General features: G+C 41.4%; 1 protein-coding gene and 1 long non-coding RNA gene across 5 annotated transcripts in view; one reads left to right on the forward strand and one right to left on the reverse strand.

Annotated features, from left to right (window-relative positions):
* The window catches only part of CREB3L3 (cAMP responsive element binding protein 3 like 3), a 104,040-nt gene that overhangs the window by 11,681 nt on the left and 71,112 nt on the right, over window positions 1-21,247 (forward strand). For 2 of the 4 annotated variants that reach the window (XM_056573856.1, XM_056573865.1), the window contains exon 2: window positions 6,405-6,613. The exons of 1 other annotated variant lie outside the window; for it this stretch is intronic. In XM_056573856.1, coding sequence (XP_056429831.1) covers window positions 6,596-6,613 — 18 coding nt within the window. In that variant the 5' untranslated portion in view covers window positions 6,405-6,595. The remainder of the gene's footprint in view (window positions 1-6,404; window positions 6,614-21,247) is intronic. One more of the 4 variants, XM_056573889.1, reaches the window with a different exon arrangement.
* The window catches only part of LOC130369136 (uncharacterized), a 77,473-nt gene continuing 59,931 nt past the window's right edge, over window positions 3,706-21,247 (reverse strand). The window contains exon 5 of the long non-coding RNA XR_008892678.1: window positions 3,706-4,387. This is a non-coding gene — a long non-coding RNA (uncharacterized LOC130369136). The remainder of the gene's footprint in view (window positions 4,388-21,247) is intronic.

Consider the following 21,247-nt stretch of genomic DNA (forward strand, 5'->3'; position numbering starts at 1 on the left):
ACTGAAGTAACACACCTCATGAACCTCCTCCTCATGTAATTTCTTTACTACTGGGGTAACACACTGTAACAAACCTCCTAGTGTAATCACCTTACTACTGGGGAGACAAACTGTAATAAACCCCCTCCTCATGTAATCTTATTTCTACTGGGGTGACACAGTAAAAAACCCAACCCACTCCTCATGTAATCACCTTACTACTGGGGTGACATACTGTAACAAACCTTTTCCTCATGTAATTACCTTACTATTGGGGTAACACTGAGGTGCAGATATCTTCACACACAACACAACAGTAGTAACTATGCAGGAAACGTGACCTCCAGCATCTCAGCCCCGTCTCCTCCACAGCATCACCAAAGGTCCTTCAGCCACCATCTCTTGTATCCTGCATGATTGAGCTCCACCCCTAATATGTAAATGGTCACTGAATGGTGACATCATCAAAGGTCCTTTACCTTCACCACCTAGTAGGCTAGTTTGGGGAGGAGGTGGAGGGAGGGGTAAGCATAATTCTAGGGTTGGTCCTGCAGGACTCAAGCCATAGATAATCATGGTCATGCAAAGGAAGAGTGTGCAACGGCAGGGCTGAGCTCCTCTATATGGCTGCTGGCTGTCAGGATCACAGCACTGTCTCATAGCATGCACAGTAATAATAACTGTGTATGTGATGTGACAGTGCTGCACTCCTGACAGACAGATACCAGCTTTAAAAAAATAAAATAAACTGGACACAGGCGGTATCCTCATCAAGGAAACGCTCTAGGCAGCTTCCTACTCTGCCTATGGGTAGAGCCGGCCTTGGGTGCAGAGGAGATAATTAAAGGGGTAGTTCGGTGGAAAACAAATGTTTTCAAGTCTACCGGTGCCAGAATGTTAAACAAATATGTAATTTACTTCTATTAAAAAAATCTTAATCCTTCCAGTAATTATCAGCTGCTGTATGCTCCAGAGGAAGTTATGAAGTTCTTTCCAGTTTGACCACAGTGCTCTCTGCTGACACCTCTGTTTGTGTCAGGAACATTCCAGAGAAGGAGAGGTTTACTATGGGGATTTGCTTCTACTCTGGACAATTCCTGAACAGGTTATGGATACTAGATATATGTGGCTAGAATGTTGATCCAGGGATTTATTCTGATCGCCATATTGGATTTGGGAAGGAATTTTTCCTCTTTTATGGGCTAATTGGCATCATCCCTTATAGGTATTTTTTTTTGCCTTCTCAACCTTACAAACTATATAACAAAGCTCCAGGGGCAAAACATAAGTTAGGGTAGGTAGGTATGGATCTGGCTCCACACATGGCATTGGGTTTCTTGTCACCTTGGGTTTAGTTTGTAGTAGTTTGGCACCAGTGTTAGTTACTTTGAAATAACCTTTGCAGTACAGATGTGTCTGCTTTCTTACGTCTCTATCTATATTTTGTGCCCATTTACTTCACATCATCCTTATGGCCTAGGGTTCATGGTCTGTGTGCCCCTCTTCATGCATATTGTCCAGTGTGTGAATTCTGGTGTCCTTGTATTTTTTTAGGGGCTTTAATTGATTGTATATGTTAATAAAGATTATTTTGATTTAATCTGGCTCTGTGTGCAAATTCTAGTTAAATTGATGTTATATCAAGCACATATTATCATACGATTGGTTTGGTATAGATTTGTTTGTTTTGGTAAAAAAAAATAAAACAGCAGAACTGCAGATTTTTAGTCACATCATATATCGGAAAAAGATATAAAAAAAAGTTTACCAATACCAATTGTACCAATTAAAACTACAGATTACGGCACAAAAATGACCCTCATACAACTCAGTATACATCAGTCTTACTGTGAAGTATGCTGCGTAAAACCAAAATTTCCCAAAATTTGCAAAAACATTTTTTTTCCAATTTCACAAGTTTCTAAATTGCATTTGTTTCAAATGTGCCCCAACTAAAAATTTTTTGGGGGGTTTTGCAGTACATTTTGTGAAAAGTACAATTGGTCTAGCAAAGAACAAGCCCTCATATGGCTCTTTGGATAGAAAAATAAAAGAGTTATAGCCCCTAAAAGACAAGGTGGAAAAAAATTAATATTGGCTGTGTCCTTACGGCCCAAACAGACTGTGAAGGGATGAAAATTTGTGCCATGCAGAGAGCATGTATTATAATGCTCAGTGAGGTCAAAATATTTTTGTCATTGCTGCTGACTGTATTGCCCAGTTTTGGGAGACATCTCTTGGAAAATATGCTGCTTGATGCAGCACTGCAACTGACCAGCTATGTGGTCACCCAAGTTGATCATACATAAGACAGCATGGTCATTCTTACATGTGAAAGGATGGAGGGGATGTGTCCACAGAAAAAGAAGTGAAGAGATGGACAAGCACCTGGTGTCAGCTCCAGACCTGCACTACTGTTGAGGTTTCTTTACTACCTCCTTATTATCTTATCTTATTGCCTTGGTGCATCATTGCCACAGCCCGGCAAAACATTGACCCAGTGGGTGGTGAAATACACGTACTGTACTAAGCTGTAAAAGTACTGCTTTAAATGTGGTGTACTTAATTTCATGGAACTGGGTTCACATTGCTAACTCAACAGGATTTACATTTATACTTTAGTCTTGCCCTTTGGGAAAAACTAAAGTATAACAGCACTGTACAAATATGACACAGAAGAATACGACGGTATTTGTATGTATGAACAATTTTATTAAAAATAATGCAGCGTACATTGCTATCTGCAAGAAGTATGGGGTGCTCTAAAAACTGCAGGAAAAGCCACATGAAAAACATACCACATCAAAATATCAAAATCGGCAAAAAAAAAAAATGCTGAATTTGAAATGTAAGATTTTTTTTTGTGTGAACATGAGTCTTAGACTGTGTCCTTCTTAAAAACTTTTCGCCCTAATGCTCATTTGTCCATTAGGGCAAAAGATTTCTGAAAAAGCCAAGTTACAGTCAAAGATTGTCTTTCTTTATCCTATCTTATAGATAGTTTTCATAATATCATCTGTACTTGCCACCCTAAGAATTTAGTCGCTTATGCAGAAATCAGTAGAAGTAGCGCTACATTCTTCACTATATTGTAGTGTAAAAAAACAGTTCTCGACAAATTAGGACTCAATTCGTATTGCACAGTGTGAATACTACAAGTGTAGAAGTACCTTTAAAGCGGTATTCCAGGAAAATTTTTTTAGATCAACTGGCTCCAGAAAGTTAAACAGATTTGTACATTTACTTCTATTACAAAATATTAATCCTTCCAATAGTTATCAGCTGCTGAAGTTGAGTTCTTTTTTGTCTGGCAACAGTGCTCTCTGCTGACACCTCTGTCTGTCTCAGGAACTGTCCGGAGCATAAGAGGTTTGCTATGGGGATTCGCTCCTACTCTGGGCAGCTCCCGAGACAGGTGTCATCAGAGAAAAGAACAACTCATCTTCAGCAGCTGATAAACACTGGAAGAAGCTGCTGATAAGCACTGGATTAAGATTTTTTTAATAGAAGTAATTTACAAATCTGTTTAACTTTCTAGAGCCAGTTGATATATAAAATTTTTTGCCCCTGGATAACCCCTTTAAAATCTACTTTTCCAGTGAGAAGGTGTTCTATGAAATTCATGAATGATGTCATAAGAAAGACATGACTCAACAACTAGATAAGAGAACCACGAAAGTTAAATGTTATAGTACTATTGAGACAAAAAATCTTGTGCAACAATAATTAACAATGGTTATTACTTTATGATCATGATGATTAAACCTATGCTTAAAGCAAGGTCCACTTGATAAATCTTCTATAAAATAATTCTCTTTCATTATGTGTTGAAAGCTTTGCTTAGACAAGCTCCTGACACTAAAGCACATTGGGGGGAATTTATCAAGGTGTTTACCCTCTTTTCAGTCTATGCTTATTGCATTTTTTGTTCATGTGCCTGCGTGTGACAGATCTTTGCGCCAAACCATTTATGCAGTTTTCCAGTCCAGACTTTACTTCGTGTTAATATAGCCCTTTATTTGCAGTGGTCACGAATTCATCATGTGCGACAAACGGTATAAGTCGCATGTTTTGTCGCATGCTACGATAAATAGGCACAATGTTACACCAGGTCTTTTCTGGTGTAGAAAAAACGCTGTCCAGAGCTACTTTCTAAATTTTTGGGTGGTCTCGGTATAAGTCGCATGTTTTGTCGCATTCCTACGTTAAATAGGCGCAATGTTACACCGGGTCTTTTCTGGTGTAGAAAAAACGCTGTCCACAGCTACTTTCAAAATTTTTGGGTGGTCTCAGGTGGTCTCGTAGGGTGTCTTGCATTGAAATCTTGCATTGAGGTTACTGCATTCACCAGACATCAACACAATTTCTATCCGCTCCTCACATGATAACCTCGACAACATGTCAATGGCTGTAAACAAAGAGAAACTTGTAAATACCTCATGAAAGAATAAAGTTACATTAAAAAAAGCTCCAGGGGCAAAACAGCTACTGCAATTTCACTACCGCAGCACAAACTCACAGTGGGAAATTCACTGTGAACCCCCAGTCATTTGAATGTACTCTAAAAACACTACACTACACTTACGCAAATGTACTTGTCTCAGACACAGGGCATACAGGTAAGCCCTGGCGTTCTGGACTTAAGGACCCAGGACGTATATGTACGCCCTGAACATTTCCATTCACCGACAGTAACCGGGCGGTGGACGCAACGGGATGCCTGCTGAAATCATTCAGCAGCAATTTCGTGCAAAAATAAAACTGACAACTGAAGGGCCTGCTGGGAGTTGTAGTTTTGCAACAGCTGGAGGCATGTTTTTTTCTATGAATAACTGCTATTCCCAGCATGCACAGACAGACAGACAAAGGTCCTGCTGGGAGTTGTGTGCCTCCAGCTGTTGCATAACTACAACTCCCAGCAGGCCCTTCAGCTGTCAGTTTTAGTTTTGCAACAGCTAAAGGCACATTGGTTGCAAAACATTGGGTTAGGGTTTGTTACCTAACTCAGTATTTCACAACCACTGTGCCTCCAGCTGTTGTAAAACTACAACTCCTAGCATGCACTGACAGACCGTGCATGCTGGGAGTTGTAGTTATGCAACAGCAGGAGGTACACTGGTGTGGAAACACTGCAGTAGTTTGTTACGTAACTCAGTGTTCCCCAACCAGTATGCCTCCAGCTGTTGCATAACTACAACTCCCAGCATCCACGGTCTGTTGTGCATGCTGGTAGTTGTAGTTTTGCAACAGCTGGAGGATTGCCCCTCCCCATGTGAATGTACAGGGATCTATGGATACCAAAGGCGGTTCCCAGCTCAGGACGCCCATCTATTTGCCATAGTGAAGAGTTATAAATAAAGAAGAGAATAATAAAGAAGGGTTTTTGCTCTGGCAGATTTGGCAGTGCCAATAAAAAATCTAATTCCCATCTTTTCCCATAAAAAAAAAAAGTAAAAAATAAAAATCAATCAACATATTTGGTATTGCCACATGCAGAACTGTCTGATCTTTTAAAATATAATGTTAATGATCCCGTACGGTAAACGGCATAATTATAAAATAAAACACCAAATTCCAAAATTCCTAATTTGAGGTCCTGTCACATCCCAGACAAAAAAATAAAAATAAAAGAGTGATCAAAATGTCACTTATACCCAAAAGTGGTACCAATAAAAACTACAGATCACGGCGCAAAAAATGAGCTCTCATATACAGAAAAATTTAAAAAAGTTATGGGGGTCAAAAGATGATAATTTTAAACATACTAATTTTGTTTAAAAAGTTTGAGGTTTTTTTTAACAGTAAAATAAAAACATGTAAACATGGTATCATTTTAATAGTACTGACCCACAGAATAAAGAGAACAGTTTTACCATAAAATGCACTGCGTAAAACAAAAAACTCTTATTAACCCTTAAATAATTGTTTGGTTTTGTCGTAGATGTTATGGTAAAATGAAAGGCGTCATTACAACAAACAGTTGGTGGCACAAACAAATTAAAGCGTTATGGCGTTAGAAGGAGAGGAAGAAAAAACAAAAACACAAAAATGAAAATTTCCTCTGTTCACTGTGTTCTTAAACCAATTGAAACCAATACACACAAGATTTCCCAGCCACCATTTTCCCTGTCACCATCAGATGATTTCCAAGAGATTCAGAAGAAGGATCTGTGGAAATCTGCATTGTCAAAAATGGTTGCATTTTTAGTGAATGGAACTATTAATATAAAAGCAAAAACCGCTCCAATGACATTCATTCCAAGTTTTGTTTATATAAATGTTCCCGTCGTACCGAAAGTCTGGTTTCCATTCTTGTGTAATAGCATTCTTTAGTTAGTACAGTAATATATGTTAAAGGTCAAAGTGATATCATCTAGGGGGACTTTGATCCCATGTTTCACAAACACTCTGTTATTCTGTTCCAGCCTGGTGAAATATACTTAGGGGAGTGAAGTGACCAACAGAATAAGGAGGTCGCTTTTGAGTAGACTAAAACCTTGGCACAGAGTGGGCACTTGAACAGTTCAGATATAGAAAAATTATATACGCTTTTGAGAAATTCAAGAAATTGTCAGAAGATAATAATAGACTTCTAGTGAATGAGTCTCTGAGAGATATGGAGGTAAAGACACAGGTATGATATATTCCTAATTTTTTGTTGTTTGAGCCTTTAAAGTAATTCTCATAAAAGATGGATCAGCACTTTAAGGTTTTAAGGTTTGTTTGTTTGTTTTAACTTACAAATTGTTTTTCTAATTTTGTAAGGGATGTATGGTTATATAATTAATTTAAATGCATTTCTTATATGAATATAAAAAATAAAATAAAGGTGGACTGGTACTCTAGGAGTTCGACTTCACCTTTACATATTTCCTATATCCATAATCCAGTGCATAGGATACAGACAAGACTTGTAGTACCCGGACACACCAGCCTTTGAAAGTTTTTTTTAAATTACTTATATGATGTTTAGTCAATATACAACGATCTTCCTCTGATATTGTGCTCTATACAGAGTAAAACTGTATAGTGTTTTCTGTTCCTATTGCTTTTGTAAAAGTGAATAATTTCACAATAAGCAAGTCTCGTGAATCAACATTTTTCATATGCCATAATCTTTGGGTCAGAGATAATAGGGGGTAAAACCCACTTCAAATTCCACTGTATTATCCTCACTAAAAATCACCTATCACATCTTTTTTCAATTGTTTCTTCAGTGTTTATTGCAAAGATTCTTTGCAATAGAGAGTCCCCACAACATCAACTTACTGTTTTGGGACCCTTCTAAAATAAACAAGTCTTCCAACCTAGACAGCCCTTTAAAGTGGTGCATTAAGTATTGGAACTCTTATCTACAGTTACAGTACACAAATAAGATTCAGAGACAGAAACAAGCCAAGGTCTCAGTGTACCAAAGCAATGGTTTAAGAATGTAGCTCCACATGGGCATGTTGAACGAAAAAAGTTGTAGAAATATAGTGCATTCGAAAGCAGGACATTGGGCTATTTTAACCTATAATTTATGCTCCTTTTGGCTGCCTACTCTGCCATCTCTTATTTTAGCATAAGAGGAAGATATGTTATTTAACCCCTTAAGGACTGAGTCCTTTTTCACCTTAAGGACTGAGCCCTTTTTTGCAATTCTGACCACTGTCACTTTATGCATTAATAACTCTGGGATGGTTTTACCGATTATTCTGATTCCGAGATAGTTTTTTTGTGACATATTCTACTTTAACATAGCGGTAAAATTTTGTCGTTACTTGCATCCTTTCTTGGTGAAAAATCAAAAAATTTCATGAAAATTAGCATTTTTCTAACATTGAAACGCTCTGCTTGTAAGGAAAATGGATATTCCAAATACATTTTATATTGATTCACAAATACAATATGTCTTCTTTATGTTGGCATCATAAAATTGACCTATTTTTACTTTTTGAAGACATTAGAGGGCTTCAAAGTATTGCAGCAATTTTCAAAATTTTTATGAAAATTCCTAAATCTGAATTTTTCAGGGACCAGCTACGTTTGAACTGGATTTGAGGGGCCTTTCTGTGAGAAATACCCCATAAATGACCCCATTATAGAAACTGCACCCCTCAAAGTTTTCAAAATGACATGAAAAAAGTGTGTTAACCCTTTAGGTGTTTCACAAGAATTGCAGCAAAGTGGAGGAGAAAAATCAAAATCTGCATTTTTAAAAGTGGTAAAAGGAGAAAAAGCCCCCCAAAATTTGTAGCCCAATTTCTCTCCAGTATGTAAATACCTCATATGTTGACATAAAGTGCTCTGTGGGCTCACAACATGGCTCAAGAGGGAAAGAGCAACTGTAGGATTTTTGAAAACAAATTTTGCTGTCATGGTTTTTGGGGGCCATGCATTTAGGAAGCCCCCATGGTGCCAGAACAGCAAAAAAAAAAAAAACACACATACTATTTTGGAAACTACACTCCTCAAGGAATGTAACAAGGGGTATATTGAGCCTTAACACCCCACAAGTGTTTGACGACTTTGCGTTGAAGTTGGACGTGAAAATGAAAAATTAGATTTTTAACACTAAAATCATGGTGTTACCCCAAATTTTTCTTTTTCACAAGGGATAATAGGAGAAAATGGACCCCAAAATTTGAAGCCCAAATTCTCCTGATTAAGAAAATGCTTCATATGTGGACGTTAAGTGCTCTGCTGGCTCACTACAATGCTTAGAAGGGTAGGAGCAAAATTTGGCTTTTTGAAATTTAATTTCGCTGAAATGGTTTTTGGGGGGCATCTTGCATTTAGAAAGTTCCCAGGGTGCCAGAACAGCAAGAATCCCCCCCCATGGCATACTATTTTGGAAACTACACCCCTCAAGGAACGTAACAAGGGGTATAGTGAACCTTAACACCTCACAGGTGTTTGACGACTTTGCGTTGAAGTTGGACGTGAAAATGGAAAATTTTATTTTTAACACCAAAATGATGCTGTTACTCCAAATGTTTTCATTTTCACCTGGTGTAATAGGAGAAAATGGACCCCACAATTTGAAGTCCAATTTCTCCCGGTTAAGAAAACACTCCATATGTGGATGTTAAGTGCTCTTCTGGCTCAGTACAGGTCTCAAAACAGAAGAAGCGCCATTGGACTTTTGGAGATAGAATTTTGCTGGAATTGAAGTCGGGAGTCATGTACATTTACAAACCTCCCATGGTGCAGAAACCCCCCATGTAATAAGGGGTGCAGTGAGCATTTACACTCCACTGGCATTTGACAGATCTTTGGAACAATGGGCAGTGCAAATGAAAAATCTGTCAGACACCTGTGGGGTGTAAATGCTCACTCCACCCCTTATTAAATTCTGTGAGGGGTGTAGTTTCCAAAATGGGGTCACATGTTGTTCCACTGTTCTGGCACTATGGGGGCTCTGTAAACACACATGGCCTTCAAATCCGAAAATTCGTGAAACACCAGTGGGGTGATAAAGCTCACAATACCCCTTGTTACATTTATGTCAGAACCGCTGTAAAATCAGCCACCCCTGTGCAAATCACCAATTTAGGCCTCAAATGTACATAGTGCGCTCTCACTACTAACCCTTGTTGTGCGTCCGCAGAGCATTTTACGCCCACATATGGGGAAATTGCGTTACAAATTTTGTGGGTCTTTTTTTCCTTTTCCTTCTTGTGAAAATGAAAACTATGGGCCAACAACAGCATGTAAGTGTCATTTTTTTTTTTTAATACTAACAGGCTGGTGTAGACCCCAACTTTACCTTTTCTTAAGGAGTAAAAGGAGAAAAAGCCCGCAAAAATTTGTTGGGCCATTTTTCCCGAATACGGAAATACCCCATATGTGGCCCTATACTGTTGCCTTGAAATACAACAGGGCTCCTAAGGGAGAGAGCGCCATGCGCATTTGAGGCCTGAATTAGATATTTGCATAGGGACGGACCCGGATGCAAGTGTTAGACTTGCCTCGGATACCAAAATTACCCTACGGCAGTGTTTCCCAAACAGGGCGCCTCCAGCTGTTGCAAAAACCCCAGCATGTCTGGACAGTCAATGGCTGTCCGACAATACTGGAAGTTGTTGTTTTGCAACAGCTGGAGGCTGTGTTTTAGAAACGTGCCGTACCAGAGGTTTCTCATTTTTATTGGGGGGGGGGGGGGGGGGGTGTTATGTATATGTAGTGTTTTACCCTTTATTTTGTGTAGTGTAGTGTTTTTAGGGTACATTCAGACTGCCGGGGATTACAGCGAGTTTTCCGCTGGGAGTTTGAGCCGCAGCTGAAAATTTCCTGAATCTCTAACTTGCAGCTAGAGACTAACTGTGAACCCCCGCCCATGTGAATGCACATTGACATGAGGGGGGGGGGGGCAAACCTCCAGTGGTTGAAAAACTACAGCTCCCAGCATGCCCTTTACCTGTCCGCAGACCCTCCTCTACAGGACAGGCAAACCAAGCAATTGCTTGGGGCCCCGAGCACAGCCAGTGCTTGCCCGTCCTGTAGCGATTAACAATCCTGCTCTTGGAGTTTGTGCTCTGGGCCCCAGTTACCCAGTCAAACAAGAGGGCCCCCGAATGTCTGATATTTTTTTTTTTTATAAACTAATTTGCAGCTTTGGAGTTCTTCTCACCTCACCACAATCACGCCCCCCCCCCCACCCCCACTGCACTTGGTATCTTCCCTCAGCCACGGACTCTTCTCTCAGCCGTCTGAGCAGGAGGAGGGGGAGGGGGGAGGAGAGAGCTGTGAGGAAATGAGACCGCAGAGGCTGTACAACATGGGTCCTGACTATAGTAGGTGTCCCTGCATGTATTTGTGTATAAGCGTGTGTGTGTGTGGATATATATAAGTGTGTGTACATATGTGTATGTCTATGTACTGTGCCTCTGTGTGTGTTACTACTGTGGATGACTATATGTAAAGTGCATGTGTCTATCTATACCAGTGTTTCCCACCAGGGTGCCTCCAGTTGTTGCAAAACTACAACTTCCAGCATGCCCAGACAGCCAAAGGCTGTCTGGGCATGCTGGGAGTTATAGTTTTGCAACCTCTGTAGGCATCCTGGTTGTGTACAGTGTGTGTGTGTGTAGGATGCATGTACAGTATGTAATGTGTACAGTATGTGTGTGTGTATGATGCATGTACAGTATGTAATGTGTACAGTGTGTGTGTGTATGATGCATGTACAGTATGTAATGTGTACAGTGTGTGTGTGTATGATGCATGTACAGTATGTAATGTGTACAGTGTGTGTGTGTGTGATGCATGTAGAGTATGTAATGTGTACAGTATGTGTGGGTGTGTATGATGCATGTACAGTATGTAATGTGTACAGTGTGTGTGTGTATGATGCATGTACAGTGTGTAATGTGTACAGTGTGTTGTGTGTGTATGAAGCATGCATGTACAGTATGTAATGTGTACAGTATCTGTGTGTGTATGAAGCATGCATGTACATTATGTAATGTGTACAGTGTGTTGTGTGTGTATATAATGCATGCAGTGGCAGATCCGGGGGGGGGGGGTAACGGGTCCTGTGCGTGCGCCCATTGGAAAGCAACGCGGAGGAGCGGAGCAGCGAACAGGACATGCGCTGGCCAGCATGGTAAGTGACCAGCGGCACATCAGCTTCAGCGCTCCGACCACCGCTCCTCCAGTCCCGGGACCTACTGCTATGGTGGCCGGACCAGAGGAGCAGTGGTCGGAGCACTGAAGTAGGGCAGTAAACAGGCATACAGCCTCCAGCCATACACTGTATGATTGGAGGCTGTATGTCTGTGGGGGAACACACTACACCTAATGTGAGGGGACTATACTGCACCTAATGTGGGGTAAACTATACTGCCAACATAATGTGGAGAACTATACTGCACCTAATGTGGGGTAAACTATACTGCCAACCTAATGTGGAAAACTATACTGCACCTAATGTGGGGAACTATACTGCACCTAATGTGGAGAACTATACTGCATCTAATGTGGGGAGAACTATACTGCACCTAATGTGGGGAACTATACTGCACCTAATGTGGAGAATTATACTACACCTAATGTGGTGAGAACTATCCTGCACCTAATGTGGGGAGAACTATACTGCACCTAATGTGGGGAGAACTATACTGCACCTAATGTGGGGAGAACTATACTGCACCTAATGTGGGGGACTATACTGGACCTAATATGGGGAGAACTATACTGCACCTAATGTGGGGGAACTGTACTGCACCTTATGTGGGGAGAACTATACTGCACCTAATGTGGGGGAACTATACTGCACCTAATGTAGGGAACTATACTGCACCTAATGTGGGGAACTATACTGCACCTAATGTGGGGAACTATACTGCACCTAATGTGGAGAACTATACTGCACCTAATGGGGGGAACTATACTGCCTAATGTGGTTGAACTATACTGCTCCTAATGTGGGGGAACACTGCTAACCTAATGTGGGGAGAACTCTGCTGCACCTAATGTGGGGGGAACTCTGCCGCACCTAACGTGGGGGGAACTGTGCCACAACTAACGTGGGGGGAACTGTGCCGCACCTAACATGGGGGGGAACTGTGCCGCACCTAATGTGGGGGGAACTGTGCCGCACCTAACATGGGGGGGGGGGGACTGTGCCGCACCTAACGTGGGGGAACTGTGCTGCACCTAATGTGGGGGCCTCGTATAGACGTTCGCTCACGTTGTGCTCCCAACATTCAAGGGCCGGCGTTACTACGTCCTGACACCGGCCCTAGAGCATGACGTGCGTGAACATCAAGGGGGGGGCCTCCATGTCCATTTTGCTTGGGGCCCCCCAATTTCTTCAAACGACCCTGGCTGTCCGTGCATGCTGAGGGTTGTGGTTATGCAACAGCTCGAGGCACACTGTTTGCAAAACCAGTGTTCCTCCAGCTGTTGCAAAACTACAACTCCCAGCATGCATGGTCTGTCAGTGCATACTGGGAGTTATAGTTTTGCAACAGCTGGAGGCACACTGGTTGGGAAACACTGAGTTAGGAAACAGACAATGTTTCCCAACCAGTGTGCCTCCAGTTGTTCAAAACTACAGCTCCCAGCATGCCCAGACTGCTGACGGGCATGCTGGGAGTTGTAGTTTTGCAACATCTGGAAGAGCACAGTGTCTTCAGCAGGGGGCTCTCCGGAGGAGCTGGCAGGCCCCTCACCAGGGAGGACCAAGACAGGGCACCCAGACCCCGAGCAGAGGAGGATGGGAGGCAGCAACAGGAGTAAGAAGCAGTGCAGGGCTGCGGGAGGTAGCAGGGGTATCCTGAGAGTCTGAGCAGTCACTCACCGCTGGTTCTTCTTGGAGAGCAGCAGCAGATGGAGGCCTCGGGAGCCACAACACCACGTTGGAATGACCAGTCTGGGTCCCCAGAGGCAGCGGAGACAGGTAGCACCCGAGGCAAGGGGGTCCCCAGAGTCCCCACAGATGGTAAAGGGGAGGCAGAAGAAACCCCCTGTAGTTGCGCTGCACGGCCGCAGGAACGGGAGCGCAATCTTTACGCCGGCCCGTAATGGCGGAGGAGGAAGGAGGTGCCTGGGCCGGAGGCAGCTACACAAAACGCAGGATGCCTCCGGGAGTTGCGGTGTTCAGCCGGGAGGGAGTGGGAGATGCTTTGGAATGTCGGGAGGTCCGTCCCATGGAGTAGCGGGGTCACAACAGGGTTTGTCAGCTAGTTAAGCGGCCAGCAGTGTAGAATATCATTTTCTACAACCTTTTTTTTCCTATGCAGATCCATATGGTTACATTCATTAATATTTTTCTACTATGAGATATTTCTTTGTTAATTTTAATGTTAGTCCACTTTTTGGAATAATATATGGATCCGCACAAATTAATCTATATGCCATATATTTACATTGATGTGATCTAAGGTGATACAAGGTGCTCAACTCCAAGTGCAGTTGTGCACCTACGTTGGAGTGGAGGAACTGCACCTATGGATCACAATGTGGTTTCACAACTGTGATTAATGTAAACAATGACATTAGCTAACCCTCAAAACTGATGTAAAATTGAGACATTAGCCAGTATATCCTTATATGAAGGACACACTTGAGCCCGCACACCACGCCAAGGTTTCTCAAATGGTGCGGGTCCTATCCACTAACCTACCTGGCCAGATAAATAAAACCAGGAACCATATTACGGCAGCCATAGGCCCAACTTGCAGATTGCTCCTGATCTATATGCCATATATATATATATATATATATATATATATATATATATATATACCTATTTTAACCCCTTAACGACGCAGGACGTATATTTACGTCCTGCGCCGGCTCCTGCCATATGAAGCGGGATCGCGCCGCGATCCCGCATCATATCGCGTCGGTCCCGGCGCTCATCATCGGCCTGGACACGCGGCTAATACCACACATCGCCGATTGCGGCGATGTGCGGTATTAACCCTTTAGAAGCGGCGGTCAAAGCTGAAAGTGACCCGGCTGCTCAGTCGGGCTGTTCGGGACCGCCGCGGTGAAATCACGGCGTCCCAAACAGCTGACCGGACACCGGGAGGGCCCTTACCTGCCTCCTCGGTGTCCGATCGACGAATGACTGCTCCGTGCCTGAGATCCAGGCAGGAGCAGTCAAGCGCCAGGCAGGAGCAGTCAAGCGCCAATAACACTGATCACAGGCGTGTTAATACACGCCTGTGATCAGGATGAGAGATCAGTGTGTGCAGTGTTATAGGTCCCTTTGGGACCTATAACAGTGCAAAAAAAATGTAAAAAAAAAGAGTTAATAAAAGTCATTTAACCCCTTCCCTAATAAAAGTTTGAATCACCCCCCTTTTCCCATAAAAAAAATAAAACAGTGTAAAAAAAAAAAATAAACATATGTGGTATCGCCGCGTGCGTAAATGTCCGAACTATAAAAATATATAATTAATTAAACTGCACGGTCAATGGCGTACGCGCAAAAAAATTCCAAAGTCCAAAAAAGCGGATTTTCGTCACTTTTCATACCATTAAAAAATGAATAAAAAGTGATCAAAAAGTCCGATCAAAACAAAAATCATACCGATAAAAACTTCAGATCACAGCGCAAAAAATGAGTCCACAAACTGCCCTGTACGTGGAAAAATAAAAAAGTTATAGGGGTCAGAAGATGACATTTTTAAACGTATACATTTTCCTGCATGTAGTTATGATTTTTTCCAGAAGTGCGACAAAATCAAACCTATATAAGTGAGGTATCATTTTAACCGTATGGACCTATAGAATAATGATAAGGTGTAAATTTTACCGAAATATGCACTGCATAGAAACGGAAGCCCCCAAAATTTACAAAATTGCGTTTTTTTTCGATTTTGTCGCACAATGATTTTTTTTCCGTTTCGCCGTGCATTTTTGGGTAAAATGACTAATGTCATTGCAAAGTAGAATTGGCGACACAAAAAATAAGCCATAATATGGATTTTTAGGTGGAAAATTGAAAGGGTTATGATTTTTAAAAGGTAAGGAGAAAAAAACGAAAGTGCAAAAACGGAAAAAACCTGAGTCCTTAAGGGGTTAACTGTAATATATATATATATATATATATATATATATATATATATTACATTATGCATCACTAAATTATCATGTTTTGTGGAAATATGTATTTTAAATCAATATATACTTCATATGCACATATCCAGACTGAGATACTGGGACATTTGCGTTTTTTTTGTAATTTTTTTGTCTATTGCTAAAGGTGATTTTTGATGTTTATCTACTTGTACAATTTAATTCACCGTTTCATATATAGACATCATATTGCAATTTGGTCATCTCTTTTATGTATATTCTTATATTTTAAATTGTGTATATCTACATTGATTGTGACGGGTTAAAACGCGGACTCCGGTGAGACAACCAATTGATTTTCTGCACCTGTTGTCTACACCTATGAGCCACGTGATTTCCCCTATAAGAATACTTGCATTTCTTGTTTTATCTATGTACGACTAAGGGTGCTAACGCACCTGAAACGCGTTACTTTCATTCCTGTTATGGCTTTTTATGATCAATAAAGAACTTTGTTTTGCACGAATACCTGCGCTGGACACCTTTGTCTATCCTTCCTTCATGAAGTGGTGTTGCCTTGCACAGTCCGTGCACCCTGGGGCCATTGAAGGCGAGCTGAGATTCTGTTCATTGCTTGGATTTTTATAATTTGGACATTTACGCACACGGCGATAGTACATAAGTTCATTTATATTATGTTTATATATTTTTAATATGGAATTTGGGAATAGGGGGATGATTTAAACTTTTAATAAGGAAGGGGTAAATGTGTGTGTTTTTAAACTTTTTTTCCCCCACACTTTTAGTCCCCTTAGGGGACTTTTAGGAGGAATCATTTGATTTCTCATACAGATCAATGTGGGGGGATTAAAGGGGTTGTCTCATTAAGAAAAATACATCTAAACTGATGCATTATAGGAAATGAAACATCTTTCAAATGCACAAGCATTACTAAAATGTCCTGTTTAAGAGATATAAGCTTACTAATTCCTCATGTGCCTGCATTGTTTTAATAACTGTTGCTCTTGGTTAGGACCCACTAAAGTAGGCAGCACATGTTAAAGGGGTTATGCCGGAATGGGGAAAAAAAAATGTCAACAATGCTCAGATCACCTTAGGACATTAACCTTGCATCTATTATTCTACTGTGACCTTTTTATCTACTGTACGTTCAGACAACTTGCAGCTACTGATTCTAAAGGAAGGCAATTCCATGCATCAACTACTCTCTCAGTAAAGTAATACTTCCTGATATTACTTTTAAACATTACCCCCTCTAATATAAAACTATGTCCTTTTGTTGTAGTTTTTCTTCTTCTTTAAGATATCCGTGTTTATTCCCTTTATCTTTGTAAAAGTTTTAATCATGTCCTCATCGTTTTATCTTTCTTCCAAGCTATACATGTTAAGGTCCTTTAAAGGAAAACTGTCAGCTTGCTCCCCCCGCACTAACCAGCAGTACTGGCTGGTAGTGCGGGGGACGCTGATCGGTTTAATGCTTACTGTGCCTGGATCCGCCGCGCCGTTCAGCCCTTATCTTCTATTTTCGGTATATGCTAATGAGGTGCTAACTTGCATCGGCCGGGCTATCTGGCACTCCGACGTTAGTCCCGCTGGCCGCAGCGCCGCCCAACTCATCAATATTCCTCCCCTCTCTCTCATTACAGAGCTGGGAGAGGAGGGAGAGGCAGAGGGAGGGGAGGAATATTGATGAGCTGGACGGCGCTGTGGCCAGCAGCACTGAATGCAGAGTGCCAGTTAGCCCCTTATTAGCATATAACGAAAATAGAAGATTAGGGCTGAACGGCGCAGCGGATCCGGGAACGGTAAACATTAAACTGATCAGCGTCCCCCGCACTACCAGCCAGTACTGCTGGTTATTGTGGGGGGAGAAAGCTGACAGTTTTCCTATAACCTTTCCTGAAGTTTTATCCTGTAACCCATTTACTAGTTTAGTAGCTCTTCTCTGAACTCTCTCCAAAGTATCTATAGCCTTCTGTAATGTTATTACTCTTCAGAAACATGTCCCGGCCTCTTTTGAACGCTTTTATTGTGTTCACCATGACCACTTCCTTTGGCAGAGCGTTCCATAGTCTTACTGCTCTTACAATATAGATGCTCCGTCTGTGCTGGTGTAGAAACCTTCTTTCCTCCTGCCCCCTGATATACGTATACAAAGTTATTAGGTTGCCCCTAAACAGTTTTTTTTTCTAAACTAATTTACCCTAATTCTGATAATCTTTCTGGGTACTGTAGTCCTCCCATTCCCCGTATTACTCTGGTTGCCTATCTTTGAACCCTCTCCAGCTCCACTATATCTTTCTTGTACACTGGTGCCCAGTACTGTACACAGTATTCTATGTGTGGTCTGACTAGTGATTTGTACAGCGGTAGAATTATTTCCTTGTCGTGTGCATCTATGCCCCTATTGATGCACCCCATGATTTTATTTGCTTTGGCAGCACCTGCCTGACACTGGTCACTACAGGTAAATTCACTGTTTACTAAAACTCCAAAGTCTTTTTCTATGTCAGTAGTTGCCAGTGTTTTACTATTTAATAGATAATTCCAGCCTATATTTTTCCTCCCCAAGTGCATAACTTACGTTTATCACTTTACATTGAACCTCAGCTGCCCTTCCCAGCCCTTTCCCTATCCAGATCCAATTGAAACACTGTTGGATCTTTTGTGTTAACCACTGTACAGAGTTTAGTTTCATCTGCAAAGATTAATACTTTACTATACAATCCCTCTACAAGGTCATTAATAAATATATTAAAAAGGATAGGACCCCATACTGACCCCAGTGGTACCCTACTAGTAACAGTGACCCAAGCAGAATAAGTTCCATTAAAGGAAAACTGTCAGCCAGTTCACCCACACTAAACCCAATATACTGGGTGATAGTGTAGGTGAACTGGAGTCCAACGAAGGGTCACTTACTTTACTTTGTTCCCTGGCCACTGAGTTCTCCCCCAATCAAGTTATTTTTGTCCTCTTTGTACTCGTGCTTTCAATGCAGTCCCCTGGCGTCCATGTTTCGTTTGGTCCCGGAGGAAGGGGCCTAAGCCTGCCCCAGTGGTTTGCGTATTCATGTTCTTTACATGCCCCCGGAGGGCAGCGCTCTGTCTGCAGAGCACATACGCTTGAAGATTTGACATAGCTCTCACGTCCTGATGACGTGAGAGCTCTGTGTCGCCGGAGAGCGATCTGCGCAGAGTAAATGCGCATGCGCCGGGTCCTTGCTACGGAAGTCGGGAGTAGCGAGAGCTCTGCGCAGAGCACTCTCCAGGGATATACAGCTCTCACATCATCAGGACGTGAGAGCTACATAAAATCTTCAAGCGCTTGCGCTCTGCAAACAGAGCACTGCACTCCGGGGGCATGTAAAGAACATGAATATGCAAACCACGAGGGCAGGCTTTGGCCCCTTACTCCGGGATCCAAAGAAAGATGGATGCCGGGTGACTGCCTTCAAAGCGCGAGTACAGAGAGGACAAAAATAACTTTATCAGGGGAGAACTCAGCGACCATGGCCCACAGTAAAGTAAGTGACCCCTTGGACTCCAGTTCACTCACACTATCACCCAGTATATTGGGTATATAATTGGTATATAGTGTGAGGGAACTGGCTGACACTTTTCCTTTAATAACCACCCTGTTTCCTGTCTCTGTGCCAGTTACTTACCCACTGACATTTTCCCCAAGTCCAAACATTCTAATTTTATGTACCATCCTTTTATGTGGCACCGTATGAAATGCTTTGGGGGAAAAAAATCCAGATGTATGACATCCAGAGATTGCCCCTGGTCCAGTCTGGAGCTCACCTCCTCAAGAAAGCTGATTAGGTTAGTTTGACAGGACCGATCCCTCATAAAGCCATGCTGATATGGAGTCATACATTTATTTTATCAAGATACACCAAAACAGCATCCCTTAGAAAACCCTCAAACAATTTACATACAATCGGGGTTAAACTAATAGGTCTATAATTCCTGGGGTCACTTTTTTGACCCCCTTTTAAATATTGGCACCACATTTGCCATGCGCCAGTCCTGGGTAACAGACCCTGTCACTATAGAGTTCTTGAATATTAGATATAGAAGTCTGTCTATTACATTACCTAATTCCCTTATAACATGAGGCGAATGCCATCTCGACCTTCGTGATTTGTCTATTACAATTTTTTTTAGGCAGCACTGTACTTCCTGAGTTAGACAGGTGACATATACTGGCGCGATTATCTCATCCTGCTGCATTTTACCTGACTTTTCATTTTCCTCTGTGAATGCAGCGAAGAAATATGTATTGAATATATTCACTTTTCCTGATCCCCATCTATAACTTCTCCCTTATTACTTTTTAAAGGGCCAATGCTTTCATTTTCTATGGAAAATAAGAGGAGGTATCCTTGTCATGTTATTCCCAAGAAGAGAAAGGAATTGTTAAAAATATGGCATGTGGAAAGGGCCACACTACATGTAACTTCAGCTCAAGCAAAATGTAACTAAAGGACATGATCAGAAAGGTCTTATGTCCCATACTAACAACATATAGTGAGTCTGTATATCAGCATAGAGCACATTGACGTTCATCAAAACCTGTCCAGAGGACTTGTTAAAAATTAAAGAAGCAAGCTGATTGGTTGTTATGAGCAAATGGGCAACTTTTCCTCTGGACAGGTTTTGATAAATCTCCCCTATTGTGACTAAATTATGGGACTGCAGCCTGTAAGGCAGACCACATGTCTTAACCCTTTCAGGACTGAGCGTTTTTCCACTTTCGTTTTCTCCTCCTTACCTCTTAAAAATCATACCTCTTTCAATTTTGCACCTACTGACCCATATGATGGCTTGTTTTTTGTGCCACCAATTGTACTTTGTAATGACATCAGTTATTTTAGTAAAAAAAATCTACGTTGAAAAAAAAAATTAAACATTTGTGGGACACGATTGCAACCCCCCTCCCATTTTGTAACTTTTGGGGGTTCTGTTTCTATGCAGTACATTTTTCGGTAAAAATGACACCTTATTTTTATTCTGTAGGTCCATACGATTCAAATGATACCCTACTAATAGGTAGATAGGTTTGATTTTGTTTTACTTCTGGTAAAAATCATAACTACACGAAAATGTATACGTTTAAAAATGTCCTCTTCTGACCTCTATAACGTTTTTATTTTTCTACATACGGAGAGATATTAGGGCTCATATTTTGTGCTGTGATCTAAAGTTTTTATCAGTACCATTCTTGTTTTGATGGGACTTTTTGATCACCTTTTTTTTATTTTCTTTTGGTATTAAAAGTTACCAAAAATACGCTATTTTGGAATTTTTTTTACATGTACGCCATTGACCGTGCAGTTTAACTAACTATATATTTTTATAGTTCGGACATTTACACACACGGAAATACCACATATGTTTATATTTATTTTTATTTACATAGTTTTTCTTTTATGGGAAAAGGGTGTGATTCAAACTTTTATTCGGGAAGGGGTCAAATAACATTTATTAACTTTTTTTTACACTGTTATAGCCCCCATAGGGGACTATTACATGCAATACATTGATTGCATATACTGATCAATGCTATGCCATAGCAAAGCATTTATCAGTGTTTTCAGTGCTCGATTGCTCCAGACTGGATCTCAGGCATGGAGCAATCAATCGCTGATCGGACACCGAGGAGGAAGGTAGGGACCCAGCTCGTGTGTCCTCAGCTGATCGGGACACCGCAGTTTCACCACAGT

This window comes from Hyla sarda, chromosome 1 (assembly GCF_029499605.1).
Source record: "Hyla sarda isolate aHylSar1 chromosome 1, aHylSar1.hap1, whole genome shotgun sequence".
NCBI classification, from domain to species: domain Eukaryota; kingdom Metazoa; phylum Chordata; class Amphibia; order Anura; family Hylidae; genus Hyla; species Hyla sarda.